At 43.5% G+C, this 19430-nt stretch overlaps 1 protein-coding gene across 3 annotated transcripts in view; it reads left to right on the forward strand.

The window, feature by feature from the left end:
- LOC309612626 (S-adenosyl-L-methionine-dependent tRNA 4-demethylwyosine synthase TYW1) overlaps positions 1-19430 on the forward strand; it is a 214294-nt gene that overhangs the window by 146506 nt on the left and 48358 nt on the right. For 2 of the 3 annotated variants that reach the window (XM_082358572.1, XM_082358573.1), the window contains exon 16: positions 6138-9229. The exons of the other annotated variant lie outside the window; for it this stretch is intronic. In XM_082358572.1, the coding sequence (XP_082214698.1) occupies positions 6138-6359 (222 nt within the window). In that variant the 3' untranslated portion in view covers positions 6360-9229. Of the gene's footprint in view, positions 1-6137; positions 9230-19430 lie in introns of those variants that run through there. 3 annotated transcript variants of the gene reach the window in all.

Consider the following 19430-nt stretch of genomic DNA (forward strand, 5'->3'; position numbering starts at 1 on the left):
TGGTCTTGGGGGAACTCCTGAACTTTGTACTGGTATATCTGTTTTCAGATCCCAGCCTCACTGTTTTTCATTTTTCTTATCTGCAAAATAGGGGTAACTCTGTTTACAACGTTACTGTGGTAGCTAAATAAAGTGACATATATAAAGCATCTAGTATAGTGCCTTGCCTATAGCAGGTTCTTAATAAAGGATCTTCCCTAAAGGTGCTGATCATTTGATTTTTTAATAAAGAATACTACAGTATCATTTGGAAGAATATTTGTACAGAATACCTACAGTGTTGATTTTTTGCTTGTTTTTCTCTGTTTGCTCATTATCTCTTTACTTTGTATTATGGAAGATGAGGGTTAAATTTTCTTCTACCTTTTCTCATCACACACTTCCTATTCTCCCACCTTCCCAGCATACATATGCCACAATTTTATGCATTATTATGACCATATGAATAGTATTCACTGTTGAGCAGTGCAATCTTTTATGATTGCCGTTTGTTTCTGGCACAACTTTTTGGTTTTCCTGGAGTTAATATTTGTCTTTTTTTTTTTTTTGTCTCTTCTATGTTCTTGAGCTAAATCAACTCTTGAACTCTCTGCCATCATCTATTTCTCCTTTCAGACTTTCAGATGTGTTGAATTTTCTATCAGGTTCATCTTTTTAAAGGAGTCTCTCCAGGGGCACTTTCTGACCCACCTACATTGGACACAGTAGCTGCCCTACTGGGGTTTCTTTTAGCTTTCTCCTGTGTGGGATATCTTGTTCCTGGTTTTTCAGGTCTCTTTTTAATTTACTCCCTCATTCAGGTGAAGCATCCTCCAGTAGATTCCTGAGAAAGGGTATGTGGGAGGTGCAATTTATTGAGACTTTGAATTTCTAAAAATATTTTTATTCTCCCTACACATGTGATTGATAGTTTTGCTGGATATAGAATTCTAGGTTGGAAATTATTTTCCCTGCAATTGGAGCCCTGTCTTTAAGCTTTCAGTGTAGCTGTTGAGAACTCTGAAGGCCTTCTGATTCTTAATCCTTTGTACAGGACCATTTTTCCTTGTTAGATTTCCCTTTGTCTCCATTGTTTTCCCTCTGTGAAATTTCACTGAGATGGGCCTCAGACAGTATGTCTATTTTCATCCATTATGGACCCCTTCAATCTGGAAACTCATGGCCTTCACTTCTCAAAATTTTTCCAGAATTATTTCATTGAGGTACCTCCATCCTGTTTCTTCTCCTTTCTTTCAGGAACTCCTGTTATTTAAAAATTGGGTCTCTTGGGCTAGTCCTTAAATTTTCTTTTATATTTCTCTCCTATTTTCTATCTTTCTTTTTTACTCTATATTCTAGGAAATGTTTAAAATTTTACTTCTTAACTTTCTCAAGAATCTTTCATTTCCATTTCTATAATTTTAAAATCTAAAGTCTTTTTCATTCTTTGAGTGTTTCGTTTTATAGTGTAACTTTTAAAAATGAATACAGTAATCTCTCATTTCTCTGAGGATAATTGTTTTAGTTTAGTTGTTTGGATTTTTATTTTGTTTTGTCATTTCCTCCCTACCCTAGGCTCTGTTTACTCTGTTACTCTTTTCTTTTTGTTTATTTTATTTCTCTTCCATGTTAAAAGTTTTCCTCAGATGATCGTCAGTTGTCTGCTCATATTTAAGTGCAAGACTAAAAAGCATACTGAGAATCCTAAGTGTGTAGACTGGGCTTGACTTTGTCTTAGAGAAATCTACCTGGGCCATTTCCTTAGGGAACCCAAGAAGTCTTCATGGCCACCAAGGGTCAGGAAGCAGGGAGTAGGGCTGTTCTGATCTCTCATTTTCAGTGTGACAGCCCTGTTCTCTGCTGTACCTGCTGTCCCATAGTCCATAGATTTTCTATTTTATTGTCTTCCTAGAATAAACCTCTTGTCTTCTGTTGGGGGGTGGGGTGGGTGGGTTGGGTAGGTGCTCAGCTGTGTGTATGTCCAGGGGGTCAGAAACCTGGATTCTAACAATTTCTTAGAATGTAAACCAATCTTTGGGCTCTTTTTTTGGTGGTGGGGGGGGAGTTGGGGCCTCTTCTGCCCCACTTCCAGGGGTGACTGGCACTACCAGTTTGGGGCCTTTGGGGAATTCTGAAGCATAAATTGGGTTGAATCTTGGATTTTTCTGTTTGCTAGATTAGGATTCAGCTCTTGGATCTGCTAAGCCAGTTATTGCTTATCTGTCATCTTTTTAAGCTTCTGAAAGTTTGATACTGTTTTCTCCTCTCCTGACCTCTTTGTTTTTATAGGTTATATATCTTTTAGAAATACCTTTACAGTCATTTTAGTGAGATTTTAAGAAGCAATGAAGCAAATGCCTGTGTTTAATCTGACATCTTTAATAGAACCTTATTAAACATTTAAAATAATTAAGGACCTATTTGTCATCATTCTGTTTAATGAAATTTTCCAAGTGTGAAAGATGTGGAAGTAATGAGAACAGGGCCCTTTGTACCACAGTTTGATTGTTCTAGGTGGTGGGAGCCTGTAGAACTGGCCCATCTGGTCAGCAAGACCACACACACATCCTCAGCAGCCTGGCATCGTCTAGTCAGGCCATACTGTATTGCACTTGTGGGTATTTTTGAGATCATCTGTGACCTTTTGAGTTTATTTGTAATTCTGCATAGATTTCCTCTTCCCTTACTGTTGGATTTGAGGAATTTTTGAAGCAGGGTGACCTCATGTCTCAGCATACTTAACCTCAAATTTTGTGATTTGGGGTTTCATTCCTCTGTTTATGCAGCTCCAACTTTCAGCTTTATTTTTGTGCCAATCATACTAAAATTTGCCCTTTTAGCTTCTGCCTTTTGCGTGGAATATTTTGACTTTTTCTGAGCTATTATTCAACGCAATTATTCTCACATTGTCTTGAGAGGGGGATATGTGTGGATGCAGTTTTGTCTTAGGGGTTTTATAGCTCAGCGTTAATTTGAGAGTAACCTACAGTTATAGACTGAGGGTTTATGTCCCTTCAAAATTCCTGTGTTGAAGTCTTAACCACCCCCCCCCACCCCCCGCAACCAGTATGGCCATATTTGGGATGGGGTCTGTAAGGCAGCAGTGAAGGTTAAATGAGGTCGTAAGGTGAGGCCCTGATCTGATGGGGTTGGTGCCCTTATAAGTAAAGACACCAGAGCGCCCCCACCCGCATCCTCTGCTTGTGCACATACTGAAGATGGCACGTGAAGCCGAAGTGAAAGTGAGAAGGGGGCTGTCTGCTGGAACCTTCACTTTAGACTTCTAGCATCGAGAACCGTGAGAAAATTAACTTTTGTGGTTTAAGACACCCAGTCTATGGTATTTTGTTATGCAGCCAGGCAAACTAATACATCAGCCTTCTGTCACGTTTACTTGGTCTTCTAGTTTGTTTTTTTAGACATTGGCAGTCTGAGTTGTCAGTTGTCAGATATTAGTTTATAGTTGTCATATCCGTGCAACTAATTTCTTCTGTTTTAAGCCAGGGTAGAGTTCTGTAGTTAGGAGACCAGATCTTCAAGCTGCATTAGGAGTTAGGAAATCAGTGCAGTGGGTTGCAGCTGGCAGTTTTTTAAATGAAATACATTGCCTATAGTTTTGTGAAAGTTGTGTTTCCAGAGTATATGAATGTGAATGTGTGTACTAGATCAAGATATAAAATATGTTTCTTACTTTAGATTGTGGCAAAGAAAGAAGATTTTAAATCTATTGCTGTACTCCAAGCTAATCTTTTAGTTCCTCTTGGAATATCCATGGCAAGTGATTCTCGTCAGAGTTTGAGGGAAAAGGAAGACCAGAATTGTGGACAATGAGGGTTCAGAGTTCAGACCTAGAGCTCTGAACCCCAAAAAGGGAAAGACACAGGGAAGAGGAGAACATGGTATCTGTTTAACTCGGCAAGCGAAGCAGGGAACCCCCAGGAGGACTCTTCTTAGCGGGGCCAAACTCCTGGGGGCTGGCTGTGAAGTATCACCTTTCTCTGCACTCCCAGCGCGCACTCACTGCACACGCCATGTTATATTATAACTAGTTTTTGATTGTCTGTGGCTGGGCCAAGTCCATAGTTGGCACTCCATGGATGTTAGGAGGAGGGAGGAATAAAAGGCAGGCATTGTTATCGGCCTTGTTTTACTGCCATCCGAGTTAATGACGTGTTTAATCCTGCACTGCTTGGGAAGTCGGCCCGCTTCCAGTCACGTGTGAACGTTGTGCCCTCTATCATGAGTGCGCTGTGAACAGAGGCCACACTAGTCTATGGAGCCAAGAGCAACAGAATTCCATCCTGTCTCTCAAGATGTCGGGAGAACAGGTGGAAATGTTTTCATTGTATGGACTTCTAGCTTTGTTAAGAGAGGTAAGGAGGAAGAGGTTATAATACGTCAGGAATAGTCATGAAACCAGCAGTCTTGACAGGATGGGGGGTGGGGGGGAACGGGGGAAGTGGCTACGGAAGCAAGTATAATGTGCTTTTGTTGGACGAGTTCAGGGTGCAGTGAAGGCCTGTGGCAGGGGACTGTCACGGTCGTCTAAAGGGATTCAGGAGGACTTCCCAGAGCAAAGGACATTTATGAAGAGATTTGAGGCTTAAGTAGGTGTTAATCAGACAGAGGTAACAACATAGGAGTCACCAGAGGGGGCGGGTAGCTCATGAGCAGCCTCCAGTTGGAGATGTGACATTTAGACAGCATGTCCTAGGTAGTGGTGCTCTATTCTGCTGCAGGCATAGCCGTCTCGTGCAGCCTGCAGAAGCTGGAAGCAGCCCAGACTGGAATCAGACAGTCAGTCAGCTGGCAGACTGTGGCCGACTTCTAGAAGTGAGGGCCTGCCTTAGGGCAGTGCCAGGATGTGGCCATGGAAGTACAGCTAAGGAAGAATTGATAAGGCCTGACCGTGTTTGGGGTATAAGCGGCCAGGGAAAGGAGGGGCACCTTTGACTCTAGTTTTGAGGTTCAGCACCCGGGGATGACAGTGATTACTTTCCTAGTGGTAGAGAACATTTGAGAGCAGTCAGTCTTGAGAGGGAAAATGATGGGGAATGTGGATTTTACATCTTGAGTTGTAGAATTCATAGAGCTCTTAGGGCAACTTTTCAAGGAATGGTCTTATTAGAAGAAAATTTCTCATGATTCATAGGTAGACTAAACTTTCCCATTTATGTGGCATTTTTTTCCCTTAGAAAGCTCCTAGCTGTTGGGTAAAAAATTAGATGTTATTTAAATTCAGCATATTTTAATATTCTAAATCCAGGAACCTATATATTTTCAATATTTTTCTCAGCTAGGACATGAAATTGTTACTTATCTTGGTTCATAATCAGGCTTTTTAAAAAAACGGTGGCATAACAAAGATTTGTCCATTTATAAATCAAATATCAACGTGTTATACATTTACACGATTGAATGCCAAGTGGTTGCTTTGAATTAAAAGCCTTCACAATTCAATTTGTAGTTCCTTCAGAGCCTCCTCAACTTACTTTCTCTTTTCTTCATCGTGGTCATTATTCTACAGTGACTTTTGAGAAGCAATTTTCTTAAAAGAGTACAAATTGGATTATTCCCCTTTATTGAATTGAAATTCTTAACAAGGCTTTCCGTTAATGAGATATTGTATTCATGTTAGGCTAAAAGGGCTAGTTTGAGTCATTAAGTTAGCGTTTCAGAATTAGAAGGTCATCGATTAAAGCTTCACTAATAACTCAAGCAAAATTTAGTAATAAAAGGATTCCACTAGGTGCTGCTAACACAAGCATGAAATTCATACCAGGGGAAGACTGGCAACAAGAGGAATCTGAATTAGCTTGACCGTTAACACATGATAATGCCAAAAAACTTCATTAATCTTCTTCCAGTGATACCGCTCAAGATAAACACATCCTTGACTTTCAGTTCTAGGATGTATTCTTTATTCAGCGACTGGGTCTTCCAGGTCCAGCACGGAAGTGGTCCTAAGGGAAAAGAAACTGTCCTTTGACTGTGTATAGAACATTCTGCTTTGATACGGAACCATGTCTGGAGCGCAAAAGAATTTTCTTTAACATGATAGGGAGAAAATATCAGGCTCATTTTTGATTTTTTGATACTTACTTGACATTTTTTATGGGTGTTTTCAGTTCTGACCTGACTACTTTTTTTCTTGCCAGTTTAAGATTGGCAGAGAATGGTGGACGTGGATTGATTACAGCCGCTTCCAGGAGCTCATCCAGGAATATGAAGACAGTGGTGGATCCAAAACTTTCAGTGCCAAGGATTACATGGCCAAAACTCCTCACTGGGCGTTATTTGGTGCCAACGAAAGAGGCTTTGATCCCAAGGACACAAGATATCAGAGAAAGAACAAATCAAAGGATATTTCTGGATGTTGAGATTATCTGAATTTAGGATACCGAAGGACACAAACTGATTGCCCCAGAAGGTTCTCAGACTCCACTGTGATTTTTCCAAGGACAAATTACACAAATTATATTTCACATAGAGAAGGGTGTAAGGGGACGCAAGTCACATCCTGAGGCTCGGGAGACAGCAGCCGCGCTTTGAGTACCTGGGACTCAGCCTCACCGTCTCTTTCCAGAACTCAGTCCCTTTTCTGAGTTTACTTCTGAAAGAAAATCATTTTGAGGGGGAAGTACACAATCTTTATTCGTTTTGAATTATAATTAGGAAGACTGCCTAGAATGCCAACCGTGGGAGTGTTGTGCAGAGTGAATTTCTGTTCCTCTTCCCCCGTCATGGGCTGTTGGCCTTTGTCAGTTGTGCTACCCTGAGGTTAGTGTATCTGCTCCTTCTAAGATCTCCATCCCTTTCTTACATCTTAAGATAACACTTCCTGAAGGTAATTTGTCACAATTCTCAATTATTTTAAATACCACATAGGTTTCTTTAAATATTCATTTAGTACCAACTCTTTAGAAACTGATTTGGATCTAAAACTGTACTAGCTCTCATTCATTCCATTCCCATACAGATTGCCATAGAAAGTAGTATGTGAGCTGGATTAGAGTAAAATCTCTCTTCTTCTGTAAGAGGAATTGTCATATGATGTCACTGAATAATTAGTCTCACAAATTAGCCTCACAAATTAGTGAAACAATGAGTACAATTTGTTTTTGGTTTGAAAAGTCAGTGTTTAAGCCTCTCATCACTACACATATAGCAGGTTTCCATCTTCTTTCACTCTTGTAGCCCTAGCTACTTTCTGCAATCTGTTCTTTAAGTTTCAAGTTTTTTCCTAGCTGAAAACATGACTAAATACTCAGTAGTTTTTAAAAAGTATTACAGTTATTTAAAAAATTCCTTTATCCTAAAATTTTAATAAAATATCTTTTGTGAAGACTTGGACCACACATTTTCTTTTGAGCGTTTATTTTAAAGATGCTTCTAGTCCCGTGGTTCTAAGCCCTGTCAGACCCATCTCCTCCTTATATTCCTCCTCTATTCTCTGCTGAAGTAAAGTTCATAATAGTATAATCTACTTACTCATTTAGTTGAAAACTGGGCACTGTATTTATTTCTAAGTGATAGAGTCTCTCTGTGCCGTAGGATGAAATCAGATGTTCTTGAAGTCACCACATCTTCAAGCATGTGTTCAGTCTCCTGTTCTGTTGACCCCTGAGACAGACAAGAGACGGGAGTGGCCCAGGCCAATGAGGCAGGAGCTCACTGAAGCTCAGATGTGTTAATGGTCGTTGAGTAGAGATGGAAAATCTCTATTGAAACCTTAAATTAGAGCAGAGTATTAAAAAGCAAGAGCTCATGCTAAGGAGCGCACAGATGGGCTCCTGTTTGTGACAGCTAACTGTGCACACAGCTGTAGGAAGACCCCTCTGGGGCTGCTGTAAGGAGCAGGGCAGGCGGCAGTGCATGCGAGGCTTTGGACTGTCCCTCAACCTCTTTTTCAACTGGGCAACTCGCTTTTATTCTTTATGCATTGAGGTTCTGCTCAGGATTTAATTTGAACGAAGATATTCTGTTGCTTCAAAGAAAAAAAAACATAGCAAACCTCTCACCACCAGAATGAGCCCTCCTGACTCCATTAACTTTAGGCACATAAATGAGCAGTTTTTCTCCCTCTGCCACCCAGGAAGTGTTTGCTTTATATTTAAAAAAAATAACATGGCATGTTAATCCCAGTTCACAGTCACAGCAGAAAATTTTAAATGCCTAGGGGAAAAAAATACAGTGGAATCTGGAGGAAAAAAATTAAATGTTTGCTGAGCAGTATTAAAATAGAAGAGATGGGGAAGCTTGAATATTCTTAGAAGGTGAGCAATTTGAAAAATAGCATTCTAGATGTCCAGTGGAAGTTATTGTTGGAGTTTGAGCAAGCGATCCTAAAATTCTGCTGAAAAACTAGCCAGGTAAGAATAGTTACAAGATTCTAGAAAAATAATTATTCAAGGAAAATTGCTTTACAAGATATTAAAGAATGTTGTCTAAAATAATTCAAACAACATGAAACGAGATCAGCTTCCAAAATGACAGAGTGAGAACCTCAGTGAACTCACTCTCCCTCTAAAACAGTGAAAATATGGGCAAAACAACTAAAATCAAAGAATTTTAGAACTCCGACAGTTTAACCAAAGCTTTGCCGTGAGCTGAAAATCATCTGTTAAGAGAAACTACTGAACCTCAATAAAATTAACAGTTTACTTCTCATCAGAAAGCATGGAGGCCAAAAGACAGTGGAATGGTATCTTAAAAGAGCTGGAAGAAGAGACTTTCAACCCAAAACTCTATGCCTAGCTTAATCTTCCTTCAAAATTAAAGAAGAAATTAAGACATTTTCAGATAAGCGAAGTAAAAGAATTCATCACCAGCAGACCTGCGTACGAGGAGGAGTCCTCAGGCCTTAATGAAAGTACGTTAGGCACTAACTTGAAACCACGTGAAGAAATAAACAGCACTGGTGAAAGTAACTACGTAAGTTTTACAGAAGACAATATAAATGTACTTTTGTTTGTAACTCCTATCTGTTTTATAAGATAGCTGCGTAAAGCAGTATTTATAAAACTGTGTTGATGGACTTAGAATGTATAAAGATGTAATTTGTATGACAGTAATAACATGAAAGAAGTGTGAGGGGAACAGAGGTATATTGGAGCAAGTCTTGACTACCCACTGTTGAAATTAAGTGGGTATGTTTCCAAAGCAGATGGTTTTGAGATGCTAATTGTAATCCCAAGAGCAGCCACTAAGAATAAATTTTAAAAGTTATAGTAAAAAAAATACGATTCTGCTCACAGTTTCAGTGTGTGGATTTTCCCCCCGACACCAAACAGTTCTCCAACACCAGCTGGGTGTCCTGCAGTTCAGCTTAATTCTGACACTGTCTACCTGGAGATAGCATCAGATCCCACAGGTTAAGTGCTCTGCCCCCCAACTTCAGATGCCAGTCACAAGTCCAGGTTGTCACCTGTGCTTCTGACCAACCAGCTATAGATTGGAGGTTCCCGTGGGTTTGATTAATGTGCTAGAGCGGCTCACAGAACTCAGAAGAACATTTTACTTACTAGATTATTGGTTTATTATAGAAGGGTATAACTCAGGAACAGCCAGATGGAAGAGATACACAGGGCAAGGTACGTGGGAAGGAAGATAGGACTTGCATGCCTTTTGCAAGCACGCCACTCTCCCAGATCATGTGTTCACCAATCTGGAAGCTCTCCAAACCCAGTCCTTTTGGGTTTTTATAGAGGCTTCATTACATAGGCACGATTGATTAAATCATTGGCCATTGGTGATTGACCTTAATTTCCAGCCCCTCTCCCCTCTCCAGAGGTCCAGGGGTGGTTCTGAAAGTTCCCAACCCTCTAATCACTTGGTTGGTGGCCCTGGCAATGAATCCCCTTCCTTAGGTTACCTAAGGGCTTTCCAAAAGTTGCTTCATTAACATAACAAAAGACACCGATGATGATGATGATGATGATGATGATGGTGGTGGTGGTGGTGGTGGTGGTGGTGGTGGTGGTTGTCGCTTAGGAAATTCCAAGGGTTTTAGGAGCTCTATACCAGGAACTGGGAGAGAATAAGTATATTTAATAATTTAATATTTATATTTAAATAATGTATATTTCCTACTGTAAATCACAATATCACAAAGAAATGAGAATTTAAAAGGTACACTAGAAAATATCTATTTAGAAGACAGTAACAGTAACAAAACAAAAATCTAAGACATTCAAAAAACAAATAGCACAAATGTCAGGCACAGATCTTGCCTTATCGGGTAAGTATATTATGTAAGTAGATTAAATACCCCAGTCAAAAGAGGCAGAATGTATTTTTCTTTTAAATCCAATTATATGCTGTTCGCAATAGACACACTTTAGATTCAAAGACTAAAAGGGTCGAGAAAGATATACCATGGAAGCAGTTACCAAAAGAGAGCTAGAGTGGTTGTACTAATATCAAAAATATAGACTTTAAGACAAAAAAAATTGTTAGTGGGGACAAAAGGGACATTTTATAATGATAAATTGTAATTATTATAATTATTTATAATTACATCTTACTAGAAAGATGTAATGATTTTAAACATGCATGGACCTAACTAACAACAGAGCCCCAAAATATGTGAAGCAAAACCTGACAGAATTGAAGGGAGACGATTCAGTAGTAATTGGACACTTACATAACCCACTTACAATAATGGATAGAGCAGCTATGCCAAAGCCCAAAAAGGAAATAAGAGATTTGAGCAACACTATAAACCAAGTACACCTAAAGGCCTCGATAGGACGCTCCACTGACAACACATTATTCTCAAGTGCCCATGGAACATTCTCCAGTGTAGACCATATGTTAGATCATAAAACAAGTCTCAGTAAGTTTAAAAGGATTGAAATTATGCAAAGTACAGTCTCTGACCAATGGAATGAAATTAGAAATCATTAGAAATCAACAGCAGAAGAAAATTTGGGAAATTCATAAATATGTAGCAATTAACCAACGTCCTAAACAAACAATGGGTCAAAGAGGGAATCACAAGGAAATTAGGAAAGACTTCTGAGATGAATGAAAATGAAAACACAACATACCAAAACTTACGGGATGCTGCTAATATAGTGCTTAGAGGGAATTTATAGCTGTAAATGCCTACATTAAAAAGAAGATACATCTCAAATTAATAACCTAACCTTCCATCTTAAGGACCTAGAAAAAGAACAACTAAACTCAAAGTGAGCTAAAGGAAAAAAATAATAAACACTAGGGCAGAAATAAATGAAAGAAAGGAAAGAAAAGCAAAAGAAAGAATTAGTGAAACCGGAAGTTGGTTCTTTAAAAAAATCAACAAAATTGGCAGACCTTTAGCTAGACTCACCAAGAAAACAGGAAGATGCAAATAGGTAAAATCAGCTATGAATGCACAACTTTGTGAATATACTAAAAACTATACACTTTAAATGAGTGGATTTTAAGGTATATGAAATATATCTCAGTAAAGATTCTTTTAAAAAAGCACCTTAATGTTTATGAAAAACAGTATAGGATATAGGATAAGGAATATAGGATAAATCAATGGAGATTTGGGAGAAAAATTATGTAGTTTTGGTCTTTATACTAAATACCAAAAAGAGTCAAATGAAACAAAAAGTTCAGAAGAAACCTTGGGTGACGAAGGCCTTTCTGGACCAATGGCTTCCAACTTTCTCATGCATCAGAGTCACTCGGAGGGCTTGTTAAAACATATTTCTGGACCCCACTCCAGAGTTTCTGATATAGTAGGTGTGCAATGCAGAAGAATCTGCTTTTCTAACAGGTTTCTGGGTTACGCAAATGCTGCTAAGAGACCACACTTTCAGAACCCCTTGTAGATATAAAAACAATGTAAGAGATCTAGGGACAGGGGAAGAAGAACACTGCAGGTAGAGGACTGAGCATGCTCAAAGGCCACGTGGGGAAGGGTCGTGGCACATTTGAGTAGCTGTAGGAAGGCCTCAGTGGCTGGAGAATGCTGCAGAAGATGTAGGAGAAGGCCAGGCCACGCAGGGAAACCAGGAGAACGTAACAGTGATGACTCAGGGAGATGCAGGCCAGTCTAAGCCCTAAGAGCAATTACGCAAAGGAACAGCATGATTAGATTTGCATCTTAATAAGATCACTGTAGCTTTGGGTTAGATAATGGCCTGGAAAGGCCAAAAGGGAAGGGGATGAGTTGGTAGGTGTTCTTGTAGAACAGGCCAGAAGTGATGGCCCGGGTGGTAGCGTTTGTGCCGTGCACGCCCCTGCATGCTGACCCTGGTGGTTGGAATGGAGGGCAGTGGGTAGATTTGAAAGAGATCTTAGGAGGAAACACTGGTGGATTTGGCCACAGTTTGACTAGATGGGGGTGGGGGAGGGTGGAGTGCGGGCAGGCAGGAGGGATGAGTCATCAAGGATGACTCCTGGGTTTCTGATTTGAGAACAGGAGAGAGGACAGTGGCGCTCTGTAGGCTGAGACTGGAAGAGGGCCAGGCCTGGGGGAGATCCTGAGTTCATTTGTGGGCAGGTAGGCTTGGAACCGCCCAAGATTTCCAAGGGGAAGGTCAAGCCAGCGGTCAGGCATACAGGTCTGGGGTGGAAGAAATGTGTGAATCATCATGGTGTAGGTTATACTTGGAGCCTTAAGGAGAGCGGAGGTCATCTTCGGAGAGAGTATAAAATGAGGAGGAGGGGCCACGTCTCCAGGAACTCTAGCAGGTAGGGGTGGGACAGGGAAAGAAGTCCCCTGACATCTTCAACAGGGGAGACAGTAGAGTAACCAGGCCTGTGGAGTCACAGAAACCCGGGGGAGTTGGGGTGCGGGGGCAGATCAAGAAAAAACTGGAGAACAGTTCCAGAGGCCAGTGAGAAGTGAGCCAAAGAGGATGACAGCAAAACATCCCTTGGATAGGGGTCCTGATCAATACCTGTAGTGCAGTGCTCGCACCAGTGAAAGTGTTTAATGAGAGAAGATGTTTATGATATAATGCTAAGTTTAAAATACAGAATACAAAATCATAGTTATCACCTTAATTATATAAAAATCCTATGTATGAAACAACGTATAAATGAATATGTATTATCTTAATTAGACTAGCACAATAAAAGGTATGAGGAAATGTGTTTTCTACCTTGTAGAGTCAGACTCTAAGCTTTTTCCTTAAATGAGATCCTGAAGTTGGAATTCAGCCTATAGTTGGAGTTAAATATATTCAAAACTGCATATTTTGTCAGCTGAAAGATTCATCTTTTTTTGTTTTTCTTTGTGTGCTGGGTTGCTTTTCTCACTTTTTATTTAAATACAAATTGATGAACCCTTCCCCAGGCACCGTTGATTTAATATAAGTTGGCAGTGACTAATCTTGTTGGCTATTAGCCTGCTCGGTGTTTTTGTCCTTTACTGATTTCCTTTCATTCATTATTAATAAAGTACGCTACCCTCATGACTATGTTTTGAAGCTGTTTGGTACCGTGTTGTAAATTTCACTGCCTTTTCTGGAGAAAAAGACCCTCTTGTTTGGAAGGAACCCTAGCGTGTTTAGATTTCTCCTCACCGATTCCAAGAATTCCAGCTTAGATGTTAGAGAAAGAGAACTTACAGTGGCCGCAGACCTCAGTCTAAGGCAGGTATGTTTGCAACGGGCAGCGAGGGAAGCTACCCACTTCCGAGTGAGACAGGAGCATGTATTTGTGGAAAATCGGAGCAGGCAGACATCTTGTGATTCCTTCTCTAGTTTCTGAGAATTCTCATCAAGACCCTGTGAAGCTCCAGCTCACGCTTTCACTTTCCTCTTATTGAGGAAGTGAACTAATTGCGTAGCTATTAACTGGCTCTCATTGAGGACTACTAGATTTGTACTCTGATTGCTGGCTAAGGAGAAGTGGGAAAAAAATCACTAGGAAAAATGGAACTTTTTTTTTCAGCAACTGGTCCCTCTCCTCCCTGCTCCTGCCAGGAGGAGCTGCAGTTCCCTGATCTGCCCCCCAACTCAGGCAGGAAGAGGGCCTGGGCTGTCCCCCAACGTGGGACCCCGGCTCAGGGAGGGATTAGGAAATGCCAGTCTCACCGTGTTCACACCCCACATCTGCCCCCAGCGAAGGGGGAAGTGAGGCCACAGGGAGGAGGGCTCAGGGGCATCACGCTGGAGCAGCGGGGCAGAAGGGGCTTCATGAGGTCACGCCAGCAGGGTTCAGCTCACCCAACCACTGCACTGGGGGCGCTCGGCACATCTGGCTTGAGCGGGGGAGCCCTGCGGTCAGGTTGTGGTGTCTGAAGGGTGCGGGGTGGCCTTGGAACTCTTGCCACTTACCTGCCATGCACAGAATAGGGATTCCTGGGGGCAAGGCCTTAACGCATCTGGCACATTTCTTGCCAAGACCTTGGGCTCCTCTGACTAGTCTCTGACCCGGACCCTTCCCAGGGGACCAGAAGTCAGCAGTTCCTTTGTGACACAGTCTGAGCCCCAGTGTGGGGCTGGGAACTGGGGTTCAGTCTGAAGAGCAAGGCCTCATGAGCCTGCTGGGCAGCGCAGGTGGGGAAGGCGCAGCTCCGAGGCCACGGGAGCAGATTCCTGGCAAGCGTGTGCTGTATCTTTGGGGTTGGAGTGTTTGGCGTGGCAGATGGAACCCAGCGGCATTCCTCTGGGGGCTGTGCTCTCCTTAGCCCCCAGCCTGCACACGGTGCTGGGGGGAGACATGATCAGAGAAGGAATACCTGGCCGTTTATTGAGAGCCCTTCCTACTGATAACCGGAAAAGCTTATCAAAACTCCAGGCTCTTGTTCAACTCATCCAAAAGAATTGGGGCAAGGAACACAAAACACAAAGGAAGAAACACACACACACACACTGAGGCTGAGGAGCAAAGAGAACAAAGAAGCAGTTTATTGAGGCAAAGGCAAAGAACACACTCAGAGAATAGTGTGGGCGTCCTCATGAGTGAGGGGTGCACTGCAGGGTTATTTATTTATTTAAAAAAATATATATATTTATTGTTCGTTTGTTTATTTATCTTTTTATTTTTGGCTGCGTTGGGTCTTCCTTGCTGCACACGGGCTTTCTCTAGTTGCAGCGAGCCAGGGCTACTCTTCATTGCGGTGGTTTCTCTTGTTGCAGAGCACGGGCTCTAGGAGTGCAGGCTTCAGTAGTTGTGGCTCGCAGGCTTCAGTAGTTGTGGCACGTGGGCTTCAGTAGTTGTGACACGCGGGCTCAGTAGTTGTGGCTCACAAGCTCTAGAGTGCAGGCTCAGTAGTTGTGGCACATAGGCTTAGTTGCTCTGCAGCATGTGGGATCGTCCCGGACCGGGGATCGGACCCGTGTCCCCTGCATTGGCAGGTGGATTCTTAACCACTGTGCCACCAGGGAAGTCCACTGCAGGGTTACTGATTCACCCTTTTATCTTATTTTAGCCCTTTGAATGGTTGGGTGTCTTTTGATTAGGGGTGGACTATTCATTGAGGGGAGGGTTGAGGTGGGGCCTGGATTGCACCAGGTTGCATCGGCGCATTTGTCTCCTGAAGCCACCGCATATGTGCTCTAAGAGCTGTTTTCCCTTAAATTGTCCCTTAGTAGCCTAGCGGCTAGACGTGGAAGGTTGTACAGGGTCATTGGCAACCTGTGCGTTTTTATTGCGCATGCTCCACGGTTTCCATGGTCAGAGTTTCTTGTGCAGATGCTACAGAGGTTCTGTTTTAGATGCCATTCCTCCACGCGTCATGGCCTCAGTAAGTGCAAACCAAGGAGGTGCCTTTGCCTTCTGCCTAATACCTATGCACGAGGAGGCTGTCCTTGGGCCCGGGCCTGTCTTTCCTGCCTGACTACATGCCAGGCTCTGTGCAGGACCTCTGCCTCCAGGCTCGGGGGTCAAATGGCAGGCACTGGTCAGAGCCGTAACTCCCTGCCTCACCCCAAACTCCGTCTCCCTCCTTCTGTCTAGCCACCAGACAGGCTGCTGGAGTGAAAGTTCTCGAATGCACATCTGACCATGTCCCTTCCAAAACCCTCCTATTCCTCCTTTAAGCCCGTTGTCAAGTCCACACTCCTCAGCCTGACACACCTCACCACCGGTCCTGTGGAATAGCTCATGCCACTGCTTCCATCTCTAATTCCCATCCTTTCCTCCATCCCCCTGACCAGCTCCTACTCAGCTTCTAAATTCCAACTCTTGAGTTTGCAATTAACCTCATTCAGATGATTTCATTGGCTTGCTGGTTAAAGTACACGTTGGCCTTAAGTTTTTTCACCCAAGGCAACTTAGCGCAGAGCTTTTCAATGCATTTCCAGAACTCATAGACTTTGAGCATCTTATTGAGTAAGATATTACCCTGGTGGCAGGGCATCCTTATTCGTATCGCCCTTTCTTCAGGATCAGAGCCTTGGCTGTGATAGTCCCCAAAGGACAGGAGCCATACCAAGCAGGTTCAAGTGGCTTAGACGCACATGCTTAAGAGTTCTGACCTCTGGGTTTATGCTCAAGCCACAGAACATTATTGATCACTCTGTACTTTACTTGAAATGATTGATAGTTGGTAACAAAACATGGACAATATTTTCATGTTTGATTTTTAGGTGGTTTTGTCCTCTCATTTTTCTTAGCTGGTACTAGGCGGAAAAAGATGTTTATACTATAGAGTCCCGAACTGCTGTCATGGCATGAAAGCATGTAGCAGTCAGCTTGCTCTCTGCTACCAGTAACAGAATTAGTGGTTTTGAACTAGTGGTTTCAAACAATAGGGATTTTTATTGTCTCATATAAACAATCTGGAAATAGGTGATTTCCAGGTTGAATCTAGGGATGAATAATCGAAGACCCAGGCAGTTTCCAAGCTTTCCGCCACACCCTTTAGGACATGTTGACTTTTGTTTTCAGACTGTTGCCCCATGGTCTCAAAATGGCTGCCACAGTTCCAGGCATCACATTCTCTCACAGTTGTGTTCAAAGCCTGGAAGGAAATGGATGAGAAAGAGAGCTCTCCTCTACTGAGTTGCTCTATTAATCAAAAAGGGAAAAACCCCTTAGAGACTTCTCTTTAAGTCTATTAACCATAAATGGGTCAGTTGACAACCTCCAGTTGCAAGGGAGGTGGAGAGCACAAGCATGTGGCATTTTCAGCCTCTAGTGTGGGAGGTAGGTTCTATTAGGAGTGAAGAAGGTGGACAACAGCTCCACCTGCTGCAAAGAGTATATATCTTGTGTGTGTAGTTCACCAACCCACCAAACAGGTATGGAGCATCTGCTGAGCGCCAGGTTCTTACTCTGGGTGCTGGAAGAGGAGCTTCACGTCGTAAGACTCGGTCCCTGCCCTGTCCAGGAGAAAAGCAATACCCATGAGCCAGAGATTAAAAATCAGCAAATTAAATGCAAAGTAGTCTTAGAACCTGGGAGTAGGACTGAGAAACTAGCTTTGTCTTGGAGAATGGAGAGCTTCATGGAGGAGGTGACATTTGAACTGTGTCTTGAAGGATGAATGGGAGTTTACCAGAGGAAGAAGGCAAGTAAAGGCCATTTCCGGCCACAGGGCAGTATGGGCAGATTCAGAGCTCTGAAAAAGCCTGCTTTTGTGTTACTGATCACCCCCTCTTCCACCACCACCCCGGCTCTGAAGGAGAGCCACCCTTAATCAGAGCTGAGCCTCACGGCCCATTTGGTTGTTCTGAGAGCGGCAGTGATGAGTGCTCATTCCACTCGGGGATTCTTCATTCAGAGAGACGTGAAGTCCTTCAGACCTGCAGTGGGTGGTGTGGGCTGTTCTGTGGGGCGTTTATTCTTTGTTCAGCCCACGGTGACACCCTGACTTTTGGGGTATGCACGGGTCCTCACCCACTGTATTGGGGGGGTGTCTGGTGGAGGCTGTGCTCTTAGTCTCCCCTTGCCCCTCCTGGCCCTGAGATTGGCCATATGACCCTGAACCAGGGCAGTGGCTATGCCCGCCCCCTGGGTCTGGTAATGGGTCCAGATGTGAGCGGGACCGATGGAAGGCCTTCCCTGGATTTCTTCAAGTCAAGCCTGCAGAGGCTGATCTGAGAGACGGAGCCTGTGTCCTGCCAGGGCTCGATGCCCGTATCCAGGCGTCCCTCTGCACATCTTCCCCACGCGCCGCCCTTATGGGGAGCGACAAGTCACGTCTTTCACTTGGGTTCATTGGAGCTGGTTTTATCACTTGCAATAAAGTCTTGGCTAATCTAGTAGCCCATCACTAGCGAAAGCCCACTGTCTGCCACCTGGCTGCCAGCTCTCCTGGTAATGTCCCTGCCCCAGAGAGGCCTTCTCTTCTGTTCTGCTGAGTCTGGTTGGAGGAAGATCTCCTGTGAGGCCTGGCTCAGCATCTTTTCTCCCATTTCTCTGGGGCCTTCCCTCTGTGGCTCCGTTCACTCCAAGCCAGCCCCGCGGCTCCCGTGACCGCGGGAGCCAGCCCAGGGCTGCCATGCTGCAGGCCCGTGTCATCCCACAGCTACGTGCGCATCATGCTGCAGCTGGAGCCCGTGCAGATGATAAAACTCTCTGCACCTTTCACTCCTTGGGACATTCACACCTTCCCCTGGGCCTGGGGACCCTCTTCTTGGGTTCTTTCTTGCTCTTTTGCCTTGGGTGGGTGGGGGGGGATGGTTCCTGGAGGTGACATTTCAGTCTGTCTTCTCCAGGCCACAGGCCTGTCTGGGTCTGTCTGCTGCTGACGCGCTGTGTGCAGGCCATTAGGTAGCGCCCTACCCGGCTCTTGTTTTAAAGGCCTGTTATTTTAATTCCCAAAGCTTTCACAGGGAACAGGCGGCAGATACAGCAGCGGCAGCGTGCGCTCTGTCTGCCTCCTAATTATGACGGTTCATGGCTCAGAACCTCAAGCTGGTCATTTGTTTGGCCACGGCATCCTGTCCCACTCTTCCCTGCATCCCCTCCGAAAGAGTCAGCCCATCGTTCCAGGAGGAGGGGATGCTGATGTAATTCATCACGGTACAGATACTACTGTGCGGGGTGGAAGAGCGATGCTGTCTGCAGCAGGGCAGGGCGTGAAGGGAGGAATAAAACTCGTTTCGTTAAATACCAAGAGAAAATCGCATCAAGCCCTCATCCCCGCACGCTCATTTTACTGTGCTCTGTTTACCAAAGCTCATGGGTGTTTATTTAATTTTATTGGAAAATAAGAAAATACCCCCCAAAATCACTGCCTCACACAAACACGCCTAGAAATAAAGTGTGTGTTTATAATGCTTTTAGATTTTATCCCATTAACAGGCCACTTCCCTGACCTGGTGGGATCTGCACACTGTGGGGATGGGGAAGCAGGCATCGGGGTATTTGTGCGTGTGCAGGGCAGGCCCCTTTCTCCTGGGGGTGCCGAGGCCCCCGCCGCCCTCCCTCTCTGGTTAAAAAGCTTTCAAACACGTTCTCTATTTCATGAGCCCTGACCCCATCCCTCATCGTTTCAGGTTTCCCCCAAACAACAACTGGAAATTTTTGTGCGAAATCAAGCTTCGTTTTTC

The sequence above is a fragment of the Balaenoptera borealis genome (assembly GCF_965194805.1).
Source record: "Balaenoptera borealis genome assembly, chromosome: 16".
NCBI lineage: Eukaryota > Metazoa > Chordata > Mammalia > Artiodactyla > Balaenopteridae > Balaenoptera > Balaenoptera borealis.